The 20,241-nt window shown below is 37.3% G+C and overlaps 1 protein-coding gene across 2 annotated transcripts in view; it reads left to right on the forward strand.

Annotated features, from left to right (window-relative positions):
• Nucleotides 1-20,241, forward strand: part of ZNF385B (zinc finger protein 385B) — a gene marked incomplete at both ends in the record, with an annotated part of 153,371 nt that overhangs the window by 643 nt on the left and 132,487 nt on the right. The window contains one exon of one of the 2 annotated variants that reach the window (XM_080346758.1): nucleotides 18,516-18,652. The exons of the other annotated variant lie outside the window; for it this stretch is intronic. Coding sequence (XP_080202884.1) covers nucleotides 18,526-18,652 — 127 coding nt within the window. Of the gene's footprint in view, nucleotides 1-18,515; nucleotides 18,653-20,241 lie in introns of those variants that run through there. 2 annotated transcript variants of the gene reach the window in all.

Raw genomic sequence — 20,241 nt, forward strand, 5'->3', positions numbered from 1 at the left:
TGTGATAGTCTCAAATCCTGAAACATTTGTCAGGCTGTGTTGGGATGTGATGGAGTATGGAACTGGAGTGCAAAGTTCTCTCTTGTGTACTGAAATATGCTGCAAAGATCAGGTCATCTGTAGTTAATGGGAAGAAAAGATGACTTTGCAGTCTGAATAGTGTGCTTTCTGAAATTCATCTATCGCTTCTTTATATACCTTAAAACTATTGAAATTCCTTGAATGTCAACTTGTAGCAGATAAGTATTTTAGTCCTTTAGTTTTTGCATTTAATTCAGAAAATTATGGTACTTAATATGTCACTCACTCACCGAGATACAAATGTGAATTTTTTTTAGATACACTATCGCATTACCTCTGATGCAGCAAAGGTAGAAGCAGATGTTAAATACCATAATATTCTAGTTAACAAAAGGGCATTTACCCAAATCCACAGATGTGCTTGCATCTTTTATCCTCAAGGTGATGAATGCACAGAGAGTTGAAGGAATTACAGGAACTTCACTCTCCTGTGTGACTGTAATATCCCTCTGGCTGTATAGGTTAGTAGATTTTTACCAGATGATCTGCTTGCCTAACTGATGCTGTTCAAATGCTGGTAGAAGGGCTATTTTCTATTATTTTGCCCACAAGTGCAAAATGTGCAGCTTCTTTTCAAAGGTAGATTTTCTCTTTCTATGGCAACTTCACAGAATGTGCATGATCTCACTGTAGGAAGTTTATGGTTTTTATTATTTAACAAATTACAGTGTTTTAAAAATAAAACATCTAAAGCACTTTGAAAATCTGTGTCCTATGGATTTTAAAAATGTGTTTCATAAAATTAATCTGTTTTCTGATTTTATGTAATGCACAGAGCAAATTGGGGAACTACAACAAAAAGCAAATCTGTACAGTACAGTTATTTGACATCATTCTATGTTGTTGGAAAAAGGGCTGCAAAACAGTAGCTAGCATTCTAATACAGTTACATTCAGTGGAAGTGTACATTATTAAGTAAATATAGCTCAACTTATGGCATCAAAGTATGTTGCTAAAGATAACAAAGTACTCAGTAATTTGTTTTGGTATAATGTGGCTTTTAATGGCAGGGAGTCAGGGTCTTACCCTGTTTGCCAAAAAGAAAGCATTTTTTTTTTTCTTATGCTCTGCCATACATCATATTTCACGAAGTTGAGCTAATATTTCCAAGAGTGATGAATCATGCCCGTTAACTTTGCAATTTTACTGTTTCCTTTCTAGATGAGTGTTCTCATCTGATCATCTGCAATAATTCTTTAGAATCTCTCAAATGTAAAGCACAGAATTTTAACACTTATGTTGTACAATTGGCATGCAACTGTGATTTTTCTTATGTATTCGCTAAAGCTGACATTGCTTTCTATAAACATATTAACTGACATGTTAAAAATTCATTAGAGAACCTGAGCTGCCAAGGCTTGTAAAAATAGAAGCCTTGTAAACCAATCTAACTGTATCAGTGCAGTTCCAGTCCTTCGCTTATCAATATTGGTACCTTACCAATTTGCTGCTATTGAACTGCCAGACTGATCTTGTAATGGTAGGTGTTGCTAATACACATCTAGGCATATTAGAACTGTACTGTTTATATTATTGATGATTATTTGGATATGAGCAAGTTAAGGTGTTATAAAAACATTGCTAATACTTCATTCCTCAGTTAAATTATCCAGTAACAGTTTGTTTATTGACAACAACTTTTTTTTTATGTCAAAAGTTTACAATAAGCAATTTAAGGAGGGTTTAGCTAAACATGAATACAAGTTAAAGCTTTAGACACCTATAGTCCTTTTCACGTTGGTTCACAATTTTTTAGACCCTTTCCAAGTGATTTTACTGCATAATGGGACGATGGGTTGTGGTGTTGGTGAGATGCTGTGATTATGGAATCTACTGAACAGTGTTTCATTAACTCTTGGCTTTCTGTGAGCAAACTTTGGTGGAGATATGCCACTGCTGAAAGTACAGAGGACTTGGGCACACCTGCAACTAAGTCACTCATTTTGACTACAAGGTAGGGTAATCTTGTCTCCTACAGCACATGGAATCATACTGAGAGACATCTCACAAAGTCACCTCTTGCAAAAAACCCCACAAAGCTCAAAGCTTGTCCACTCTGTGAAAATAAGATTACGTTCACCCCATTACTTGCGTCGGTCTGGCAGGGACGGTGATCCTTATAAGACTAAGGTAAGTCTTCTGGATAAAGGAAGAGAATGTAACTGGTTACTACAGGTACTGAAGAACAATTCTGTACCTGACTGAAATGACAGGGTTAAGGTCAGGGGAGCAAAGTAAAATTAACTCAAGCTTGAATTATTTTGTGACATTAAAACATACTACTTTTTTTTTTTTTTTTTTTTTTTTTTTAAAATGTGCCATGGTATTTTAATGGTTTGTGAGGGTTTTGGTGCATCATGGCAGCCAAAATCCTGCCGTTCTACAACCACTGTCTTCTCATGTCAGGTGGTTTATAATCAATTTACTTAACAGTGGCTGGTGTAGTGCTGATTCCCAGCAGAGCATGTCATCTACTGAATCTTTAACACTACTCACCATTACTAAACTTGTAAGATCTAATGAGTTTATAGCATAGGTGGTTATGGCTTTAGGCCACATTGTTTTCTCTGTATATACTTGTGCAGGTACCAGAAAGTTAAATATATGGTAGGAGATTTTGTTTAACAGTTCATGCTGTTGAGTTTTAATTTGACACTTCTCAGTACATCCTATTTAAATACAGTAGACTATCAGGTCTCCTTAGTCCTATTACAATTTGATACAATTTCAAAGATTAATTAGTTTAAGGACTAGTGATGTGACAGGCAGCATTACTACAATATGCTTCTAAATGGGAGGAGAGGGGAAAAACGTATAGTGTGATTTTAATGTAACTTGGTTTGCACTTTACAGTGTTTATTTGTTGCTATCATAATTTTGAGCTTTAAAAATGAGCTTGTTTTCCTAAGCTAGGGGAAAAAAAATTGACCATAGAGATTCATTATCAAGACATATACCAGAGAAGATGAGTTTGGGTAAGATATTAAGTAAACACTTTTAAAGTTCTTACTGTGCCCTGTGCTGCAAGACTTCCAAAGAAGGTATAGGAACCTCCTAATGGGGTTTTATGATGAAAATGCTAATACAAGCTAGCAAAGAGTACCTCATCTCTATATTTGCATGACTGCATATGACCAAAAAAATATTGCATAATCTTTCTTCCTTTGGCCACCTGCTAATAATCGGATGGTGAATCTTTGACTTGGAATTACAAATGCATGTAAGTGCCAAGATGCACTTCATCTTTCTTTTAAAATGAGATTATTTAATACATGTTACTAGTTAAGAAAACCCCTTGTAAGTCAGCGTCAAAGCTTTATGGAAAAAGATTCTGCCTTTGTCCGTTTCTGCAGTCTGTTATCTGCAATGCAGGTGCAGCCTATGCCAGAAAGCTGCATATTTGGTATTTTGTGGGGCCTGTGCATAGTCAATACCATGTTTGATGCTTAACTTGATCCCTTGCTAATCAGAGAGACAAGAATACCCATATTATAGATATTAGACAGCATTAAGACAACTTCAAACTTGCAAAATTGGCTATTTGAAAATTAGGAAGTGCCAGACAGTGTTGTGTATACAACCTTAAGTAAGACTGTTGGCACGTATCATCAGGAGTCTTTTTTTTTTTTTCCTCTCTGTGGGACTCTCACCAGGCTTTGTGTGCAGGGTAGGTAATGCTTGCTTACTTACAAGTGGCTCTTCCTGGATGTCTTGGTGTGTGATTTGTCACTCAAACATTATTCTGAGAATGTGAGCTTTTCACTGGTGCTCACTCTATAGTAGCTCTGTGCTTCAGAAACAGCAGAAAAAAAAAATCAATCTTTCCAACACTTCCATGACATAAATGAATGGCCTTCTCCTGACATAGTGGGTGAGCTTTGGCATAGAAACAGGTCTTTAGCAACGTTAAGTGCTCAGTTTGAGAGTTGTGGGGACTCATACGTCACCACTCAAAATGATGTAGTGTGTGTTCACAGCAGAGCTGCTGTTGCCTTGAGTGGCACTGTGAGCATTCAGCAGTTCTATAAACTAGGGCTCACAGTTACCAAGTTAGGCTCCCAGAAAAGGCATCCGCAAATAGTGATTGTGGAAGGACTGATCCAAGCTACTCACCTAGCATTGCTGTCAGCTCTATGGTAGAGCTCAGGCTACAGACAGATTCTGCACTGCAGCATTCACATGCCTGAACCTTGAGAGAATCTTCTCTTGCAGTTTCCTGCTTTTCTTCCAACTTTTACAGCAAACAGAGTAGTTTTTTTCAGGAGGTAGCTGTTCTTATGACTTAGTAGATTGTCTCAATTCATCTTCAGTCCGTGATGAGAAGGAAAACATGATCATGTAATTTAAAGAGCCTGTTAGCTTTTGGTTTTTTGTTTTGTTTTGTTTTGTTTTTTTTTAAAAAAAGGCAAACCACACAATCCCTAAATTCTGTCCTTAAGAATCATGGTAAATCTTGAATTGTTCATCAACACTTTTCAAATATTTAGATCTGGAGTCTACCTTCTAGGGCTTACAGAGTGATTGAATAAATTAATTTCATACCACTATGTGGAGCAGCATTAGAGGTTTGATGTGCTTTGTTTGAGTTTCACTGGTATTTGCTCAGGTATCATCAGATCCCAGTCTGGAGCACTTCAGCATGTTCTTTTATACAGGTGACATCAGAGGCAGCAAAATCTTATTATAGACAGTTTTGGGCAGCCAAAATGGAGTTACGACACTCCTAGTCCCATAGGTAATATGAAAAAAGGAAGTATTCTAACATAAGGGTAGGGGTGTTTGATGCTATTGCTTGATTCTCTATAGTATTAAACTGCTCAAAATTAATATGTGCTGTCTGCAAATCTATAAAATAAATTTTGAGGATGGAAATCACTCTTCTCTTAGTAGTATCTGAGACTGCTGTAGCTTTACTGATCAAGCTTTGAGTAAGACTAGTTCCACTGTACAGGAGACCCCTTCCTATTGCAGGCAGCTGACAGATGCTCTGGGGCAAGTGATATTCCTGAAAGGCTAGACAAGTGCTGCCTACACCAGCTACACTCTTTCAAACAGGTTTGAGAAAACATTTCAAGTCGAATACTGCTGTCTTTCCTTGGCATGTGGGTTAGTCTTACCAACTCAAGAATGCTACAAAAACAGCTTAAGAAACCAGACAATAGAGCTTTACAAACTTCAGCAAGCATTAATGAAAGTTGCACTGATGGTCAGTAATAAAAAATGTTGACAGGACGAATATAAAAATTTGATTATATTATCAACTTCATAATTTGGTTATATTGTCAACTATGTTGCAATGCCATATGTTAACTCTGTGAATTTGATGAGTCTCCATTGTCCTCTTCGTAATTACAATTTATCATGTAATTTGGATAGGGAGGAGAAAGCAAGAGGCAGACAAAACAGGAATGCTGTAATGCTTGTTTTTAATTCTTTCAGTGAATTTACATTATCTAGTATTTCTACATATAACTTGGTGGCCATTTGTTGTTGCAGTTTAAAAGAACTGGAAGAAACATCTGCCCCTGAAGGAACCTTATGGACCTCTCTTCTGTGTTATTTGTAGCTCTTAGAAGCTTTTCACCTTGCTTGCTTAACTGTAAATTAGAAGATTGATCAAGTTTCTGTATCCTAGTTTTGTAAGAAAGGATTAGATTTTCTTCTCCATCTGTTAAGTGGACATCTAGATCTTGAGCAACAGTAGAACTTCCTCCTTGTTCAGAGGAAAAGATTTATACTAATCTGATTTGGTGAATGTTTAGGAAGAAAAAACAAACAAAAAGCAAAACAAACCAAAACCCCACATACTGGTGTTAAACCCCAGATGATATGATGCTGAAGGGCTGCAAGGAACCTGTGGCTGACAGGAACGTTTGAGGTTCGTAATCTCTCCATGCACCACTGTGGGTGCTTCCTGCCCTCTGTGCTGGAGGCAGCCGATCGGAGGGTTGCTTTACCATGTGGTTGTGATAACCAAGGGAACTGCCATGAGGAGCTAGGAGTCAACAGCATGTTTAATGCTGAATGTGGGGATGTTGGCAGATTTGCTTTTGTATATCAACACTACCTTATAAATGTATTTGTAATATTAACATGATGCTTTGTATGGAGTGGCTTTTGTTTTTTTACAGAGATTGAGTTTATATTCTGTCTGACACTGTGTTCAAAGTTTTTAATGTTTCTGATTATGTATTTTTTACCATATATATTTTTTTAATCTATTTATGTCATTTATTGGTATGTTGCTACTGTCATGCTGCTTCTTCCATCTTATGATGACCCTCTATTTCCTTTAATATCATTAACTTGTTGCAAAAAACAGATACGTTCTAAAATTACTTCTCAGGTTGAAGTAGCTGGTGTTGGGCCATGGAAGGATTTTATGTTGTTTAAAAGGTTAATTCCAGCCTTCATTTCTGAATTGTCTAGTTTAAAAAAACACTGATGACCATTTTTTAAAGGAGTGTCAGAATCTCTCTAGAATGCTGGTTATTAGGATTTGTATTTCATATTTTTCCACAAAAAGCCATAGGCAGAGCTTAATTCAGTTATCAGGCTACTGCCAAGTACTACTTAGAGATAGTAGGACAGAGTGAAGATTGAAAACTTCCTTGAGATTTCTTGAGATCCTTCAGGTTTGAAGGCCGGCAGTACAAGCTGTGGCTTGGTGGGCTGACAACAGGCAGCCCTGCCTGGCCCTGCCACTCCTGGCCACCCTCCTCACCTGCCTCCTTGTTGTGCCCTCGGGCAGCTTAATGCCTTGGTCTTTGGTCTTTCCTTCAGTAGTTGTATTTCTTGGCTTTTTTCATTTCTTGACCCTTGCATTTGCTTGGTGAGCTTAGTATTTTGACTTAGTTGTGTATCTGATCCATGTCCCCTTTCCTGATTGCAGCCTACTTTGCAAATTGCAAGAGTGGCTTGGGATACCCAAGCAAAATGTGAATCTTCAGATGGGTGTTGCCACATTTCTAACAAAAAATGTTTTTGAGCCCTTTTTCCAGTCAATCAAGCCTGAGAAAAAAGTATTTTTTAAAAATTTCACATACTTTTTATTTTTCCTTCAGTAGAATAGAAGAAGAATGCTTTCTATTTTTTAAAGCTTAGTTGCCAAACCTGTGTATACATTTAGAGTGGAAAAACATTCGTTCTTCCTTTTTTTAAGGTATTTGGTGGAAAGCCAAAGTTCTGAAATGGAGTATAAGAATGCCATATAAGCACTAGACTATTCCTTGCCAGTTACACATTATTGAGATTGATGAATATGTATATTTTAAAATGTATATAGTTATTAATTACTCTGAGATTATTTTTCTTGCATTTGATGAATTGGTTTAGTCACTACAACTATTAGGTCACTAAAAAGAAGGTGAAGAAGGAATAAAAATAAAACATATCTTCATATCTCTATAAAAAGCCTTTAGAGAACAAGCTCTTGGAGTTAGAGGTTCATCCTCATGCTGTATTTTTACATGGCATAATGGGTTTCTCACCCACTAACAGATGCTCTAGGTGTCACAGTAATATTATGCATACTTAAAAGCCCTCTTGGGTTGTGAGATAGGTATATATATTTTTTTTTGGTTAACATGTCTGCATCAGATTTACCTCTGACCCTTCAAAGAAAATATTTTACCAGATAATAGCACTGACTGAGAAATCTGGTATCAGTAAATAATTGTTTTTTTCTCAAGTGGCAAAGGAATCCTGTGAACAGCCTGAAGTGCTAGATTTAGGTACATTTGATTAATGCTTTGCCTTACTGCATGTAGAGATTTCTTGGGTTGTGATTTTCTGTCTTCAGAAACATAGAAGTTTGCTCTAATTGGAAAAAAAATTGACTAAGTTCAAAGACTGTGTACAAGACTGCAGTGCAACACGTGTGCAAGGTAGAGCTATGTTTGTTATTAAAATAAGAAAAAAGGCTGACTCAGGGTTTCATGGGGCTTCCACGCTAGGAAAATAAATATCTGTCTCCCAGAATGCAATGCCTGCCTCTTAAAAGAAAGTAACCTATCTGCTTGAAACATCTTTTAATATTTGACAATATTTTATACAAAATATGGAAAATTTTAGAGCTTTCTGATATGCAACAACACAAAATTATATGCTTATCTGACTCTTTAATTAGCTCTCATTCTGTCTCACATGATTTATAGCCACATGATTCCAATGTAAAAATGATGTATGGCTTCATGGAGTAGAAAGCTAGAATGGGTTCACACCTCTAGTTGTTTAATGGTTTCCCCTAGCTAGGCGGCTGGTGTGCTGGAGAAGAAGAGAGCAGCCGTAAGCATCTTCTCATTTATTATGACAAGGACGTAAAAGTTCATGTTGCTGTGACTTATAGTTGTTTTCTTCCTTGTCACATACACAATTCATTGGAGGGAAGTGGGAATGTGGTTCTTCCATAAAGCATAAAAATAGCAGGTAAGAATAGAAATGCAGATGTAATCTTTCTTGCTCAAACTTAGTTTAATGCAGATGTTTCACATATTTGGAACCTAGTTCTATCTTTTTCTTGATACTAGACAAATGGTATGCCAGAATGAATTCATTCCAGTAACGAGATGAAAACCCTTAGCAAGCTAACTTTTTGTTAGGTAAGGGTTTTTGGGGAGTGTTTTTTTTTTGAATGGCTACTTTGGCTACTTAAGTAACTTTTATTAAAAAAAAAAAGATAATTGTTCGCTGTGTTACTTTTACACCTGAAGTTTCTCTAGTTATGTTTCTGTTGGTTTCAGAATATTTGGCTTTGCAATGTCTTTGATGTGGTGGTTCTGATATTCTTAACTACAATACTGTAAATTCAAATTAGTTAATTCTGGATTCTTAACAGTTTAAGTGGTGTAAGTGTGTCTTCTGGAGTGGGGAGGAGGAAAAACAAGGGGTATCGCAGGACTGAACGGACTTTAGCTTTGTTTTCATCTACAGAAATATAGTTTCTATTTAGGGCAGCTGCTTTCAGGAATCAATGTGGGGGAGCCACCTGAAATACATCAGTGGAATTAGAGGTCCTTTTCATTTTGCTGTACAGCTGCATAGTTTAAGTTCAGTAATTATCACCTTCTGCCAAGAGTGCACTAACGTTACAGGTATACCTGTTTCTAGCTTCTGTGTGAGACACACACACATATTTAAATCTGAATCTGTTGTGTTCTATAGGCATTTCCTACATATTCCAAGAAGTGTCCCTTCCTTATTTAGTCTGTAGTCCTATCTCTATGGAGTCATGACGGCTAGAGCCTTTGCTGGCTCACATCTGGGAGCTGTTGTCTGTCCTGACAGATCTGTGGGTCCAAACTTTTTTTTTTAATTATTTTACTATTTTCCCTCCATTCTTTTGAAGTTTGGACTTGCCACACAGTTCTTTAAAGATAAATAGCAGTACCTTTGCAGTTTATCTGATACTGCGTATGAGAACTACTGAGTTTGTAGGTGAAGACTGGTACTTACTCCCATGATGGGAGATACCATTTCTAGCATATATCGCTATATTGCTATTGCCAGGTGTTTATTCATTAATTAAATATTTAAGGATTTGTAGCATTTACAAGTTCTTCCTTCAAATTTCTGATCTTATCACTTTCTGTATTCATAAATATTTGTTCAGTGTTCATGGACTTCACAATCTCTTTTGGAACCAGCAGTCTTTGGGACAGCTGGTCCAGCAACTTTTATATATTGGAGAAAAAGAAATAACACCACTTCCCCTCTTCCAAGTGTCCTCCAAGTACTGGCAGTGGGTCTAGTTGTGCAAGTGGGCTGTGCGGGTCATTCTTGTATTTGTATCTTTTGCTTCTGGACATTGGAATCTTGTTATTCTTCTAGATGTCAGTAGGAGAGATACTGTGATTTGCCATTTTACATTTGAGGTTTGTGCTTCATGATTGCAGTTAAGATGACAGAAATACAGTATTCAAGGAACTGTGCAACCTTCAACATTCTGAGGTTGTGACAAAGGTAGAGAAATTAGTGAAAAGCAAAGATTACTGCTCTTGGAAGGGTAGATCAATCCTCTTAAGCTCTGTATTTGGTGATGTGTTAGTTTGTAATTCAAGAAGTGGATTATATAATAGATGCTTTTCCAGCACCCCTGAGATTGTTGCAACTTCCGGGAAATCTCAAATAAGTTGTAATTTCTGCTAGGCCTTCCGAAGAGGCTGTTTTGTAGTATGTAATAAGGATCTTGCTCAGATTACAAGGGGCATCAAAAGAGCCATTTCCAGAGCAGGGTAAGGAGTATACATGCCATTTACTGAATAATCCAGAGGATACTTGATGCCAGAATGGCAAACTCCATAGTGCAATCCCCTTCATGACCTATGTGCTGCTATATAAGATGATCTGCCTCACTCCTCACAAATCTGGATGAAGGCTCTTTAAAGGTTTATGTGTCAGGCTTGTATCTCAGTGGTAAAACAGAATTTTGGCCATTGTAGTGGTTCCTGATTCTCTGCATGTGTGTTAGCTCACGCATCACTGCAAGGTTGGCTGAGGTCACTGACTGAGAGCAGCTCTTTGTGTGAATGAGGTTACTATAAGAAAATGGACTTTCTTTTTTTAGTTTAGGTCATCAGCTAGGAAAGAGTTTTAGTTAATACGAAATATAAGCACCTCTGCTGAGGTATTGTAAGTAAACATGTTTAGATTTGCATAAGGTAATAGCTACAGATGCTATTAAGATCATCTACCATCTTAATTTTTCTTTGGGAACGTTTTATCCAATTCTGAGTAGGTTCATCCTGGCTTAATTTGGCATATGATCAGTTATATTTTACAAGTTGATATGTTTTGTAGGGAGTTAGAAATTTAGTTACACATTTTTCTAGGTCAGAAAGAAATATATATGTTGCTGAATATGCAAATATAATAGAGTGACACTGGTAATATCTTTATGTACAAAGGTGTTTGCATACGTGCTGTCACTGTGAGGTGATTACTGAACTATTCAATTGTTCTTGTTCCCAACTCTGGCATTTTTAAAGGTACAGATACATTGTACCTGGCTCCAGTCATGCAAATACATTTGCCTCTGTGGGTCCTTCTTTTCTACGGAGATTGTCGCATGCTCATTGATCCACTTGTGCAGAAACATTTGTGAGATGAGAGCCTAAGCGTATTACTGTTAAATGTAATTAGATGCTAGACTTGCACTGCAGTGAATTTCTTCCAAGTGTCACTCAAGATTAACTGAAGAACAGGAATGATTGAGGACACTTTAACTGCTGAATCTTTGGAAAACCATTCTGAAGAGGTGGACTTTTTAAATGGAGAACTGGGGACTGTGGGCCATTAGCATGCGTAACTCTTTGCTGCACAAGTTTTAAAATGTTCCTCCCTGCTTTATCCATTTTTAAAGAATATTTTTTCCTGTGAAATAATTTGATCAAAAAGTAGTATTTAAGTATAGGTATATTGCTTATTTGCTACTGATTTTCTATATCTGAGCGATGGTGTTTGCTGGTAAATCTTCTTTGTCTTTATAAGAAATTTGGAATGAGTATCTAAATGGCGAGGTCAGTAGGATCAGATATTTCCTAACTGGAATGAAATATTCTATTAAAACAGCAAACAGAGGATGCTGTACTGGCGCTGTTTAGGTTGCTATGTTTTAGGAACCTTGGGATTAGTGTTTATCTGTCCCATAAAGGACACAAATCATTTAGATTAGAAGTAATCTGATTGTATTGAAGTACAAATTATAGCACAAAGGCCATTCAAGTGGGTTAAGTGACCAGGGTTGGTAAACACCATATGACTGCCGATTGGTCGATGAAAGAGTATTAACTGAAAGATAATGATGGATTTTAATCCAAATCTCTAAAGCGCAACAGCTGTAGTTCCCAAATGAGTTCACTCTCTGCCAGACTTTTAGGACACCGATTTATTTGTTCTCAACTATTTCTCTTGCACAAGAATTAATTTGAAATATAAATCATTATTTCTGTATAGAATATAGCTATTCCATATGGCTTTCTTTGATTAGATTTCTATTCTACTTTCAGTAAATGAGTTCACTATTATTTTTATGCACATTGGAGGAATTGCAGAGTTTTTATTCAATGTTTTGCAGTATGCTGGGATAAATTGTTGATTTGGTTTAGGAAAATCAGCTGGTGTTCTTCCTTGTTCATTCCTTCTATCAACAGAGCATGAAGTCTAGTTAAGTATTAAAAATAAAAAGGCAAGCTGAATAACTGGTGTTCCATATTAACTTGTTTCTAGAATACTTACTAATGTCAATGCCTAGGAATGGCAAGTGAATGCTTATCCCTGATAATTAATTACATGAATTTGTGTACTGTGCTTTGTTTCACAAGGTCTATGTGTATTTTAAAAACAGGAATTGCATTGCATAACAATACTTTATGCTATCCTGGCAGTGAGAATTGGCAGCTGTTTCAGGGGTACAATGTAACATTGTTTAGGATGTGAAATGAAAAATTTTGGCAGGCTGTATATATTAATGACCTAGGTGTTGGGGCTATACTACTTTTTTTGGTTGTTGTTGCAATAAGAACTTTGCAAAGTTTCAGGTTCTCTCCTAATTTTCCCCCCAAAATTCATGCTTATCCTGAAATATGCATGTTCATTAAAGGAATCAGATAAATGACTGCAAAAGGAAAGTAATTGAACTTTGTGATTCCATGGCCCATCTGTCTATTTGGTCTGGGAAGGTCAACAATAGAACAGATGAAGCTGTTTTAAATTATTGTTTACAGTCCAAGCAGTCAGACCTGGGGAAAAAGAGTTAAGGTCCTTTAAAACCATACTGGTTTTGTCTTATCTGTCTTTGTATCTAAAAAATGTGCATGATTAGACCATTCCTCTATTGTTATTCAGGATCTATTCAGATAATCTAGGTAAGATATGTCTTCAAGGAAGGAGCAGGCATTAGATCAGCCTGTGTGCTGTACCTACAGACTGTTCTGAGAACAAAAATGAAGTCATTAGTGCCAAAGTTGTGTTTTGTCCTTTTAATGTAGACACATCTAATGCTTTGTAAGTGTAAGTACATATGGATCTTGTCCTTTGAATATACAGTATAATTCAAAATGCAGTTAGGGAAACCTTACCTGGTACACAAGTTATTGAACACATTTGCAGAATTGGGAGGACATTGTTCAGTGCATGTTGAAAGGGGGCATGGAAGGTAGTTACATTAGAGCAGTCTGAAATGCCTTTAGAAAATCATGATAAAAAATTCATGACCTACCTCTACTTGGTTTTGGAGCCTGTGAAGTCTCTTATTTTAATTTGTTTTCTCATAAATGTAATAGATTCTGCTTAGCTACTGAAATGTAAGAATTTCCTCACTGAGAAGCTGGATAGAACAGACTTCCAATAAATGGTAACTACAGGTGCTATCTTCAGAGTTAAAACTATTTGAGTACTGGCTTGTGCATTTGAGTAACAGGATGTCTGTTTTCCTGCTGCTTCATGGAAAGGGTAAAGGAAGATAATCTGACAAGGTGCCCATATATGTTTTATATACATGTGTGCATATATATGCTTGGCCTAGCAGTATCAATGGAATATAATGGTGTCACATGTTATGCTTGCTCAAGGACTTGTGCAAGAACTTTGGTCTGCCCAAAGTTAGGATAGGAGATGGGATAGAGTAGCCCATTAAATTTTGCTTCTTGTGTTGGCAGACTAAATGTGTATTACAGTTTTTGACCATTTGAAAATGGTTAATCCATAGGTGATCAACTGTGTGAAATTTTTGGGTTTATGAAGCTTGGCATACCCAAAGCTGGACATGAGATTGCTCCCCTTTTCTGTATGCTTCGGTTACCTTTGGGAATTTTTGCAGTGTGAGGAATGTAAGGCTGGTATGCAATAAGAAACTCAATAAAATGAAAATGGTGACTGTTCCATGACTTTCTCCTGAGAATGTCGTTATCCAATGTGAATCTTGAATATCTGTAGAGGTCAAGAGCTCCAGCTTGATCAATACCAGGATGTTATACTGTGGCTGAAAGTTCTGATATAGAACCTGTAGTTGCACTGAGTTATAGACTTAGCCCTTAAGATGCTTCTTCCTCCCTAGTGCCTATTTGTGTTTTGTTTTGCTTTTATTGCTTGTTTTTTAGAAGATATATTTCATACATCAAAGAGGGAGAGTGGGGATTAGGATGCAGCACTGTTTCCTGAAAAATATGTTGACAACCTACAACCACCACCTGAGCCATGCCCCAGTTCAAAACATGAACAGGATTGAGGAGACTTTCACAGTGTCAGCCTAGTTCACAAAGGGTCTCTGAATCAAAGACCTCGTTTGTTAAAAGTGTTTGGAAACAGAAGCTGCTACCTCACTTGGCTTCTCAATGTCAGTTTGGATTCCTGCTCTACATTTGGGGAAAAGTCTTTAGATGTTAAACACAAACAAAAAACCCTTTGAAAGTTGCTTCTGTCAAATTTAGAGTTCTTAGGTTTTCAATTTTTCAGATTGTTTGGCTGATGCTCATGATGCTATTTAATGACTACGCAGTTTCTGAAAATAACATTTTGACTAATTTGATTCTTTTCCAGAGAAAACTGTGGCTACAAAACAAGGTTTTCCAAGGGGAAGTAAAAAATGTAATTGGAAAATTTGCAGCTCTATATATTTTGAAATTTATTCTGGAAACTAAGTTCTTATGAAGTTCTTAAGCCAGTGAAGGACTGACAAATATTTGAAAAAAAAAATGAAGTGACATTTAATTTACAGCTTGGATTACTGATTGAGATGTCCATTTAGCATAAGCTGAATGAATTGCAATAGCTGAGAACTCTCACTGGTACTTGGCAGTTATTTAATTGCTATACCTGATGAAACATGATTAAACAAAGAAAAAAATTGTTTCGAACATTGTTTCTAAGTACTCTGTCAAATGAACTAGTGACCCCTAACCTTTCTGCTTTTTAGGGATAAGGAAGCATTAACGTTGCAATTGCAAAACTGATGAGTCCACATCTGGAGTTCAGGGAACTGGTCTGATTCCTACTTGTGTTGAGTTCAGACTGAGATGGGTGCAGAGAAGTGTTCTGGTCAGGGAAAAGGAGATCCTTTGGTGGTTTTTTTTTTTTTGTTTGTTTGGGTTTTTTTGGGTTTTTTTGTTTGTTTGTTTGTTTTTTTTGTGAGGAGACTTCCTTAGTCTTGGAAAATAAAGTCTAATGGAAGGGGGAGGTTGTGGGAATATGGTGTTTAAGAGGAAACACCTGCTTTCTAGTGCATTTATGGACTGCACACACGGGGGAAGGAGAAACTTTAAACCAACAGTCAATGTTGGCTCAGAACAAGTGCCTGGGAATCACCCTGGAAAACCTTGTATGACCCAATACAGGTTTGGTTGTCAGAGCTTTGTCCCAAAAGTGAATGTATTTTTTTTTTTTTCTTTCTTTTTTTTTTTTTTTTAAAAAGTCTTGTGTTTCTTATAGTGATAAAACATAAGAGCAGTACACGGCTTGGCTGAGAGAACATCAGTGCTCCTGCCTAGCTGCCAGAAATATTGTCAGCTCTGAACATTCAGAAACCTTGTCAGGTCCTAGAAGAAAATTGAAATTGGTTTCTCTTTAATTCCTTTCTAGTTTTTGAGCTTTTAGGGTTCATATTTTCAGTCATCTCTGCAAGGATTAGAGGGGTTTTTAAAAAGCTACGGTTCCTAAGAATTTTTATGACTGTATGAGCGAGGCTTAAGAAAAATACCTAATACTGCAAGATATAATTCTGAAAGCTTGCAGCCCTGAATTGATGAGTGGAGTGTCATAAGCAACAGAGACATCAGATTCATAGATTAGTTTTTCTCAAATGAACTTTTAAAAATATTTGTTTCAAAATGTGGTGTCTGTTATGTCAGCACAGGAGGCATATTCAGTCCACTGGATCTTTTAAGGGAATAAGTGTGTTTAAAAACTGTCTTTTAGCAGAAATTGTGTTCTGTTATCAGCTCTTCAGCAAAATATAACTTGAGCACAGCTCAACTAGGTAAGCTAGTGTGAGAGAGCAAGATGATCTTTAATTGGGGAATCTGTTAGAGGAATTGTTTATCACAAGGATGTTTTGCATTATGAAATCAACTGGGACATTGCAAAAAGAATATTTTTTAATAAAATGTTTATAAAGGTAGAAAAATATCAAATGTCTTCAAGGAATGCAACAACTTGGACTAAGGAGTGAGATCTACTGAAATAAGGTGTAAAAGTGAGCTTCACTGCAATCTTGAAGTTGCAAAAGGCTTTGAAAAGTGAATGACCCTCTCATGAGGGTAAAATAGGCTTCTGAAGGATAATTTCAGCTGTAAATGCTGAAGTAAAAGCTTCTTGTTGTGCACTTCAGCATTTTCAAGTGCAAAAAATATATATATTCTGCTCACATTTCCATATTTCTGGGGGTTATATTTATTCAGAGGAGATTAACGGCCAATTTTCAGTGTGACTGCCTTCATCAGAAGTTTGTCCCTTCACAAAATAATGTTTTTACTTTATATGGGAGCAGTATGCATGAATTTCTGTGAAGACTCCAGATTCATAGTTGTAAAATGAAATATGGAAAAATGTTTATATCCCCAAGGAGATGCCAGAATTGTACTCTGTGCAGGATGACAGCATAAGACTAACAGTAACTTGCGTAATTTTATTTGTCAAATCTTTTTTGTATTAAATAACTTTATTGGGGTATTGATCTTTAATCACATCTATGATTACATGGACACAATAAAACCATGTGTTCTGCAGATAGCTGCAGTAGGATGCATAGACTGTATTTGTGGTCTCTGCAGTAGAAGCAGCAGTCAGGGATGATTTAAAGCAACTGATGGCTTTACTAACGCTCATTCAGAGGAGAGTTGGGAAATTGGTTGGGGAGCATGGAGAAACTCTAACTTGTGCCCCTCATTGCCTATGGTTGCTTGCGTGGGTGGAGAGGAACGACAAACCCTTTTCTTTGCATGTACTTTTTGCATGTACTTCTCTTTGCATATACTTTCCAGATCTTCTTTATTTAGATGGCCTCTACTTTTTTGTTTTTCAAGAGCTAAGCTGTCATTTGGAGGTGCCTGTTTGGTGTATTCTGTTCTTATGCCCTGCCTCTGCCCCACGTGATGCGAATGCTGGAGGAGGTGATGCAGTTGTGCTGGCTGGAGGCGTCTTCCTTCAGCATCCACTGCTGGGCTGCCAGCAAGATCTGCCGACACAGCCGTGTTGGCGTGGGCTGTGACACCAGGGGCTCTTACCGTGTTGGGCCCCTGCAGAGACCTTCATAACCCCTATTTCTCATTACTGTGCAGTACAGATCTTTATGCTTTCTCTCTCGTGTGTCCTATTTTTCTGATGTGAATGATTTAAAGGCAATTTGTCTGTGTTTTGAAATACTACTTCCTAAGGGATGAGGTTTAAGCAATGCTTCTTTTTTTTTTTAATTTGTGCAGATAGTGCTATAACCTTTACACTTGTGCAAGGGTTAATTCCCTGCCTCAGTGAAAGGTTTTCATGTATCTGGTGATCTAGAAACATTTGGAAAAATGCTTCAGTGGATGTGTTTTTCGATTTTTCTCTGCTTGCTTTAGGTCTTCATCAATGTACAAAAATATATTTAATTAGAAGATTTAAGAAGAATATGTAGAATTTTTTTTATGTAGTTTGAGTGCTTAATGACCCCAGACTGGGGAAACTGCTGTATTCTCTGTTAACCATCTACAAAGGTGTGACAGATGAAGTCAGTAAGAGGGAGTTCACGTGGTTTTTGAGGCAAACAGAAAATGTCACACTAGTTCTGCTTTTTAATTGACTTTTCTTTCCTCTGTGTATATAGCATGACAGCACATGACCAGGAAGATGGGAAGAATCTATGGAGATATAGAGGTAGGAAAAGAGCTGGGGCTTGGCAAGAAATCATAAGATGGAGAACAGCTGTCAAAATCATAGCAGTAGAGAGATGCAAGGAAAGGAGGCAGAAAAAAATATCCCATCAGCAAGAAATAAAATTTCTTCAGAGAAGAAATTCAAAGAGATCTGTAAGTTCTTCAGAATTTCATCTTACTTCTTGGTCTCAGGTTCCCTGTGGTTCCCTCTGAGCCTGTGAGCTGTTTGTGCCTTTTGCTCCTGATGACAATGAGAATCCCTTGCTGCTCTCAGGGTCTTAGATGTGGGACCAGGAGCACGTTGTAATGTGTTCTTGATTTACAGAATGTCTGTTACAGTGCAGCTTACCCATTATTTGTTGGGCATTTAGAGAACTGTAGCCTCCTGATGTATCTGATCTAAAATAAACTTAAACTAACCTAGTAGGTCTCAAAGTCTTATAAACTTGACAGCAGATGGCACATGCTTTTTGTTTAGCACTGCATACACTATCTTGGTGGGTGGTAATTGCCTTAGGACAAATCAGCATCCCACCAGTTACCATCTGGGATGGCAGATGATATGTGGGACTGTCATGAATAAGCATTCTGATGTTTGTAAATGTCCGAAGGAAGACACCGCTTGTTAGTGCGGCAGTTGGTATGCAGTCAACACTGCGAGAAGCTCACTTTATGCAGTAATCAGCAAAAGCTGAATTGTGTGCCTTGGGTCCGTCTCTGTAATATGGGTGGGTGAAATGTGATTCTTCCATAGTTCATTCATTTTGATGGTGAACTTGAATGACACTTATGTTAGCAGACCTTTAATCTTCATTGGTGCTTTTGTGATACAAATAATGCTGTTTCTTAAGTATGGTCAGAGGTGATGTTTAGATGCCTCGTATCAGATCATACCTGATGCTAATCATGAGCACAAATGCATGCTATAAAACATTCCATTGCTTTGGCAGCATAGTCTGAGTTGATGGGTGAAGGGAGGTGATGATTCAGACACCAAGGTGTAAAACTACTTGCAAAAGGAGACACCGTACTTTTGTTGCAGATGCAGTAGAAATTCCTGTCTCTTGGTCCTCATCTGCTCCCATTCTCCGTTCTCCCAAGTGGAGGGTGCACAGACAGAAGTGTCAACCATGAGGATACCCACAGGTCACTTCCCTCATCTTCTCTGCCCCTGGCTTTATGCACTAAGCCTCTCTTGCAGACATGCATGCTTTCAGAAATACTATTTAGACCAGTTTTGGTTGGAAGGGTCTCCTGTCATTCACGTGACAGGTTCTTTACACAGAATATTTTAGATTGTAAAGTTGCTCCCATAGGAAGCTCTGTGTTGTATCAAGTACAAATGTCTTTGAAAAGAAGAAATCTGTGCATCTATCATGCAATTTGCTTTATATGGCAGTTAAGACATCCGTTTTGTTTTGTGTTGAAGCATGTTTTACTCTCACTTAGCTGTCCTGTGTATCTGCTGAAATGTGTATGAAGCAACAGTTTAACGAAATGGCATCTACTTTAGTGATTCAAATAGCTGACCTAACTATTATTTTTCTCAGTACCTTCAGGATACTTGGTGCAGAATATCTACAAGAATGTGGGGCTTTAAAATATCTATGCAGTTTAGTGCTGTTGGAATTGCCAATGGTTCTTTGGTATGAAGGTTTTGGGGTAGGGTGATTATACTGTCTGAATCTCTTCAAGTGTTTTTGCTTCTTGAGTATGATTTGCAAATAGTATATGATTTTATACAAATGAATAATAAAAGGGAAGAAAACCAAACAAAACCTCACATCAATTCTTAATTCAAGTACTACCTTTCAGCTCAAAATTAAAATGTAAATATTAGAGGTATGTCCAAAAGTTTATCAAACCCAGATTACATTAATGCAATAGTATGGTTGCACTGGCTGTAATGCAAAAAATGAGGAGGTTTTGTCTGTTGAATTTGTATGAGTAAATGCATTCATCCTAACAGGCTCTTAATTGAGGAGAGAGTAGGGTGGCTTGTCTGCAGCATGTAAGTACATGCATGTGCTATTAATATTTCTAGATCAGGGTGTGAAATGTCAGCAAAGCCAGTGAAAGGCAGCCTCATTCTTGATGAATGGAAGTGTATATTTTAATGTGGAATAAGATAGATATTCAGAATGGATTTTGCAGGCAGTGGTCGCTTAAAGCCTGAGGTGACTGACATCCTGAGTTTGAGGTCTGTGGAACTCTGCGGATGAGCAGGAGGAATTAGGGAGTGGCCATATTTTTGACTCCACCAAGAGGCCTCTCAGAGTTCAGTGTCAGCACAAAATATGCTGTAAACAAGGAAAAT

This window comes from Nesoenas mayeri, assembly GCF_963082525.1.
Source record: "Nesoenas mayeri genome assembly, chromosome: 6".
Lineage (NCBI taxonomy): Eukaryota > Metazoa > Chordata > Aves > Columbiformes > Columbidae > Nesoenas > Nesoenas mayeri.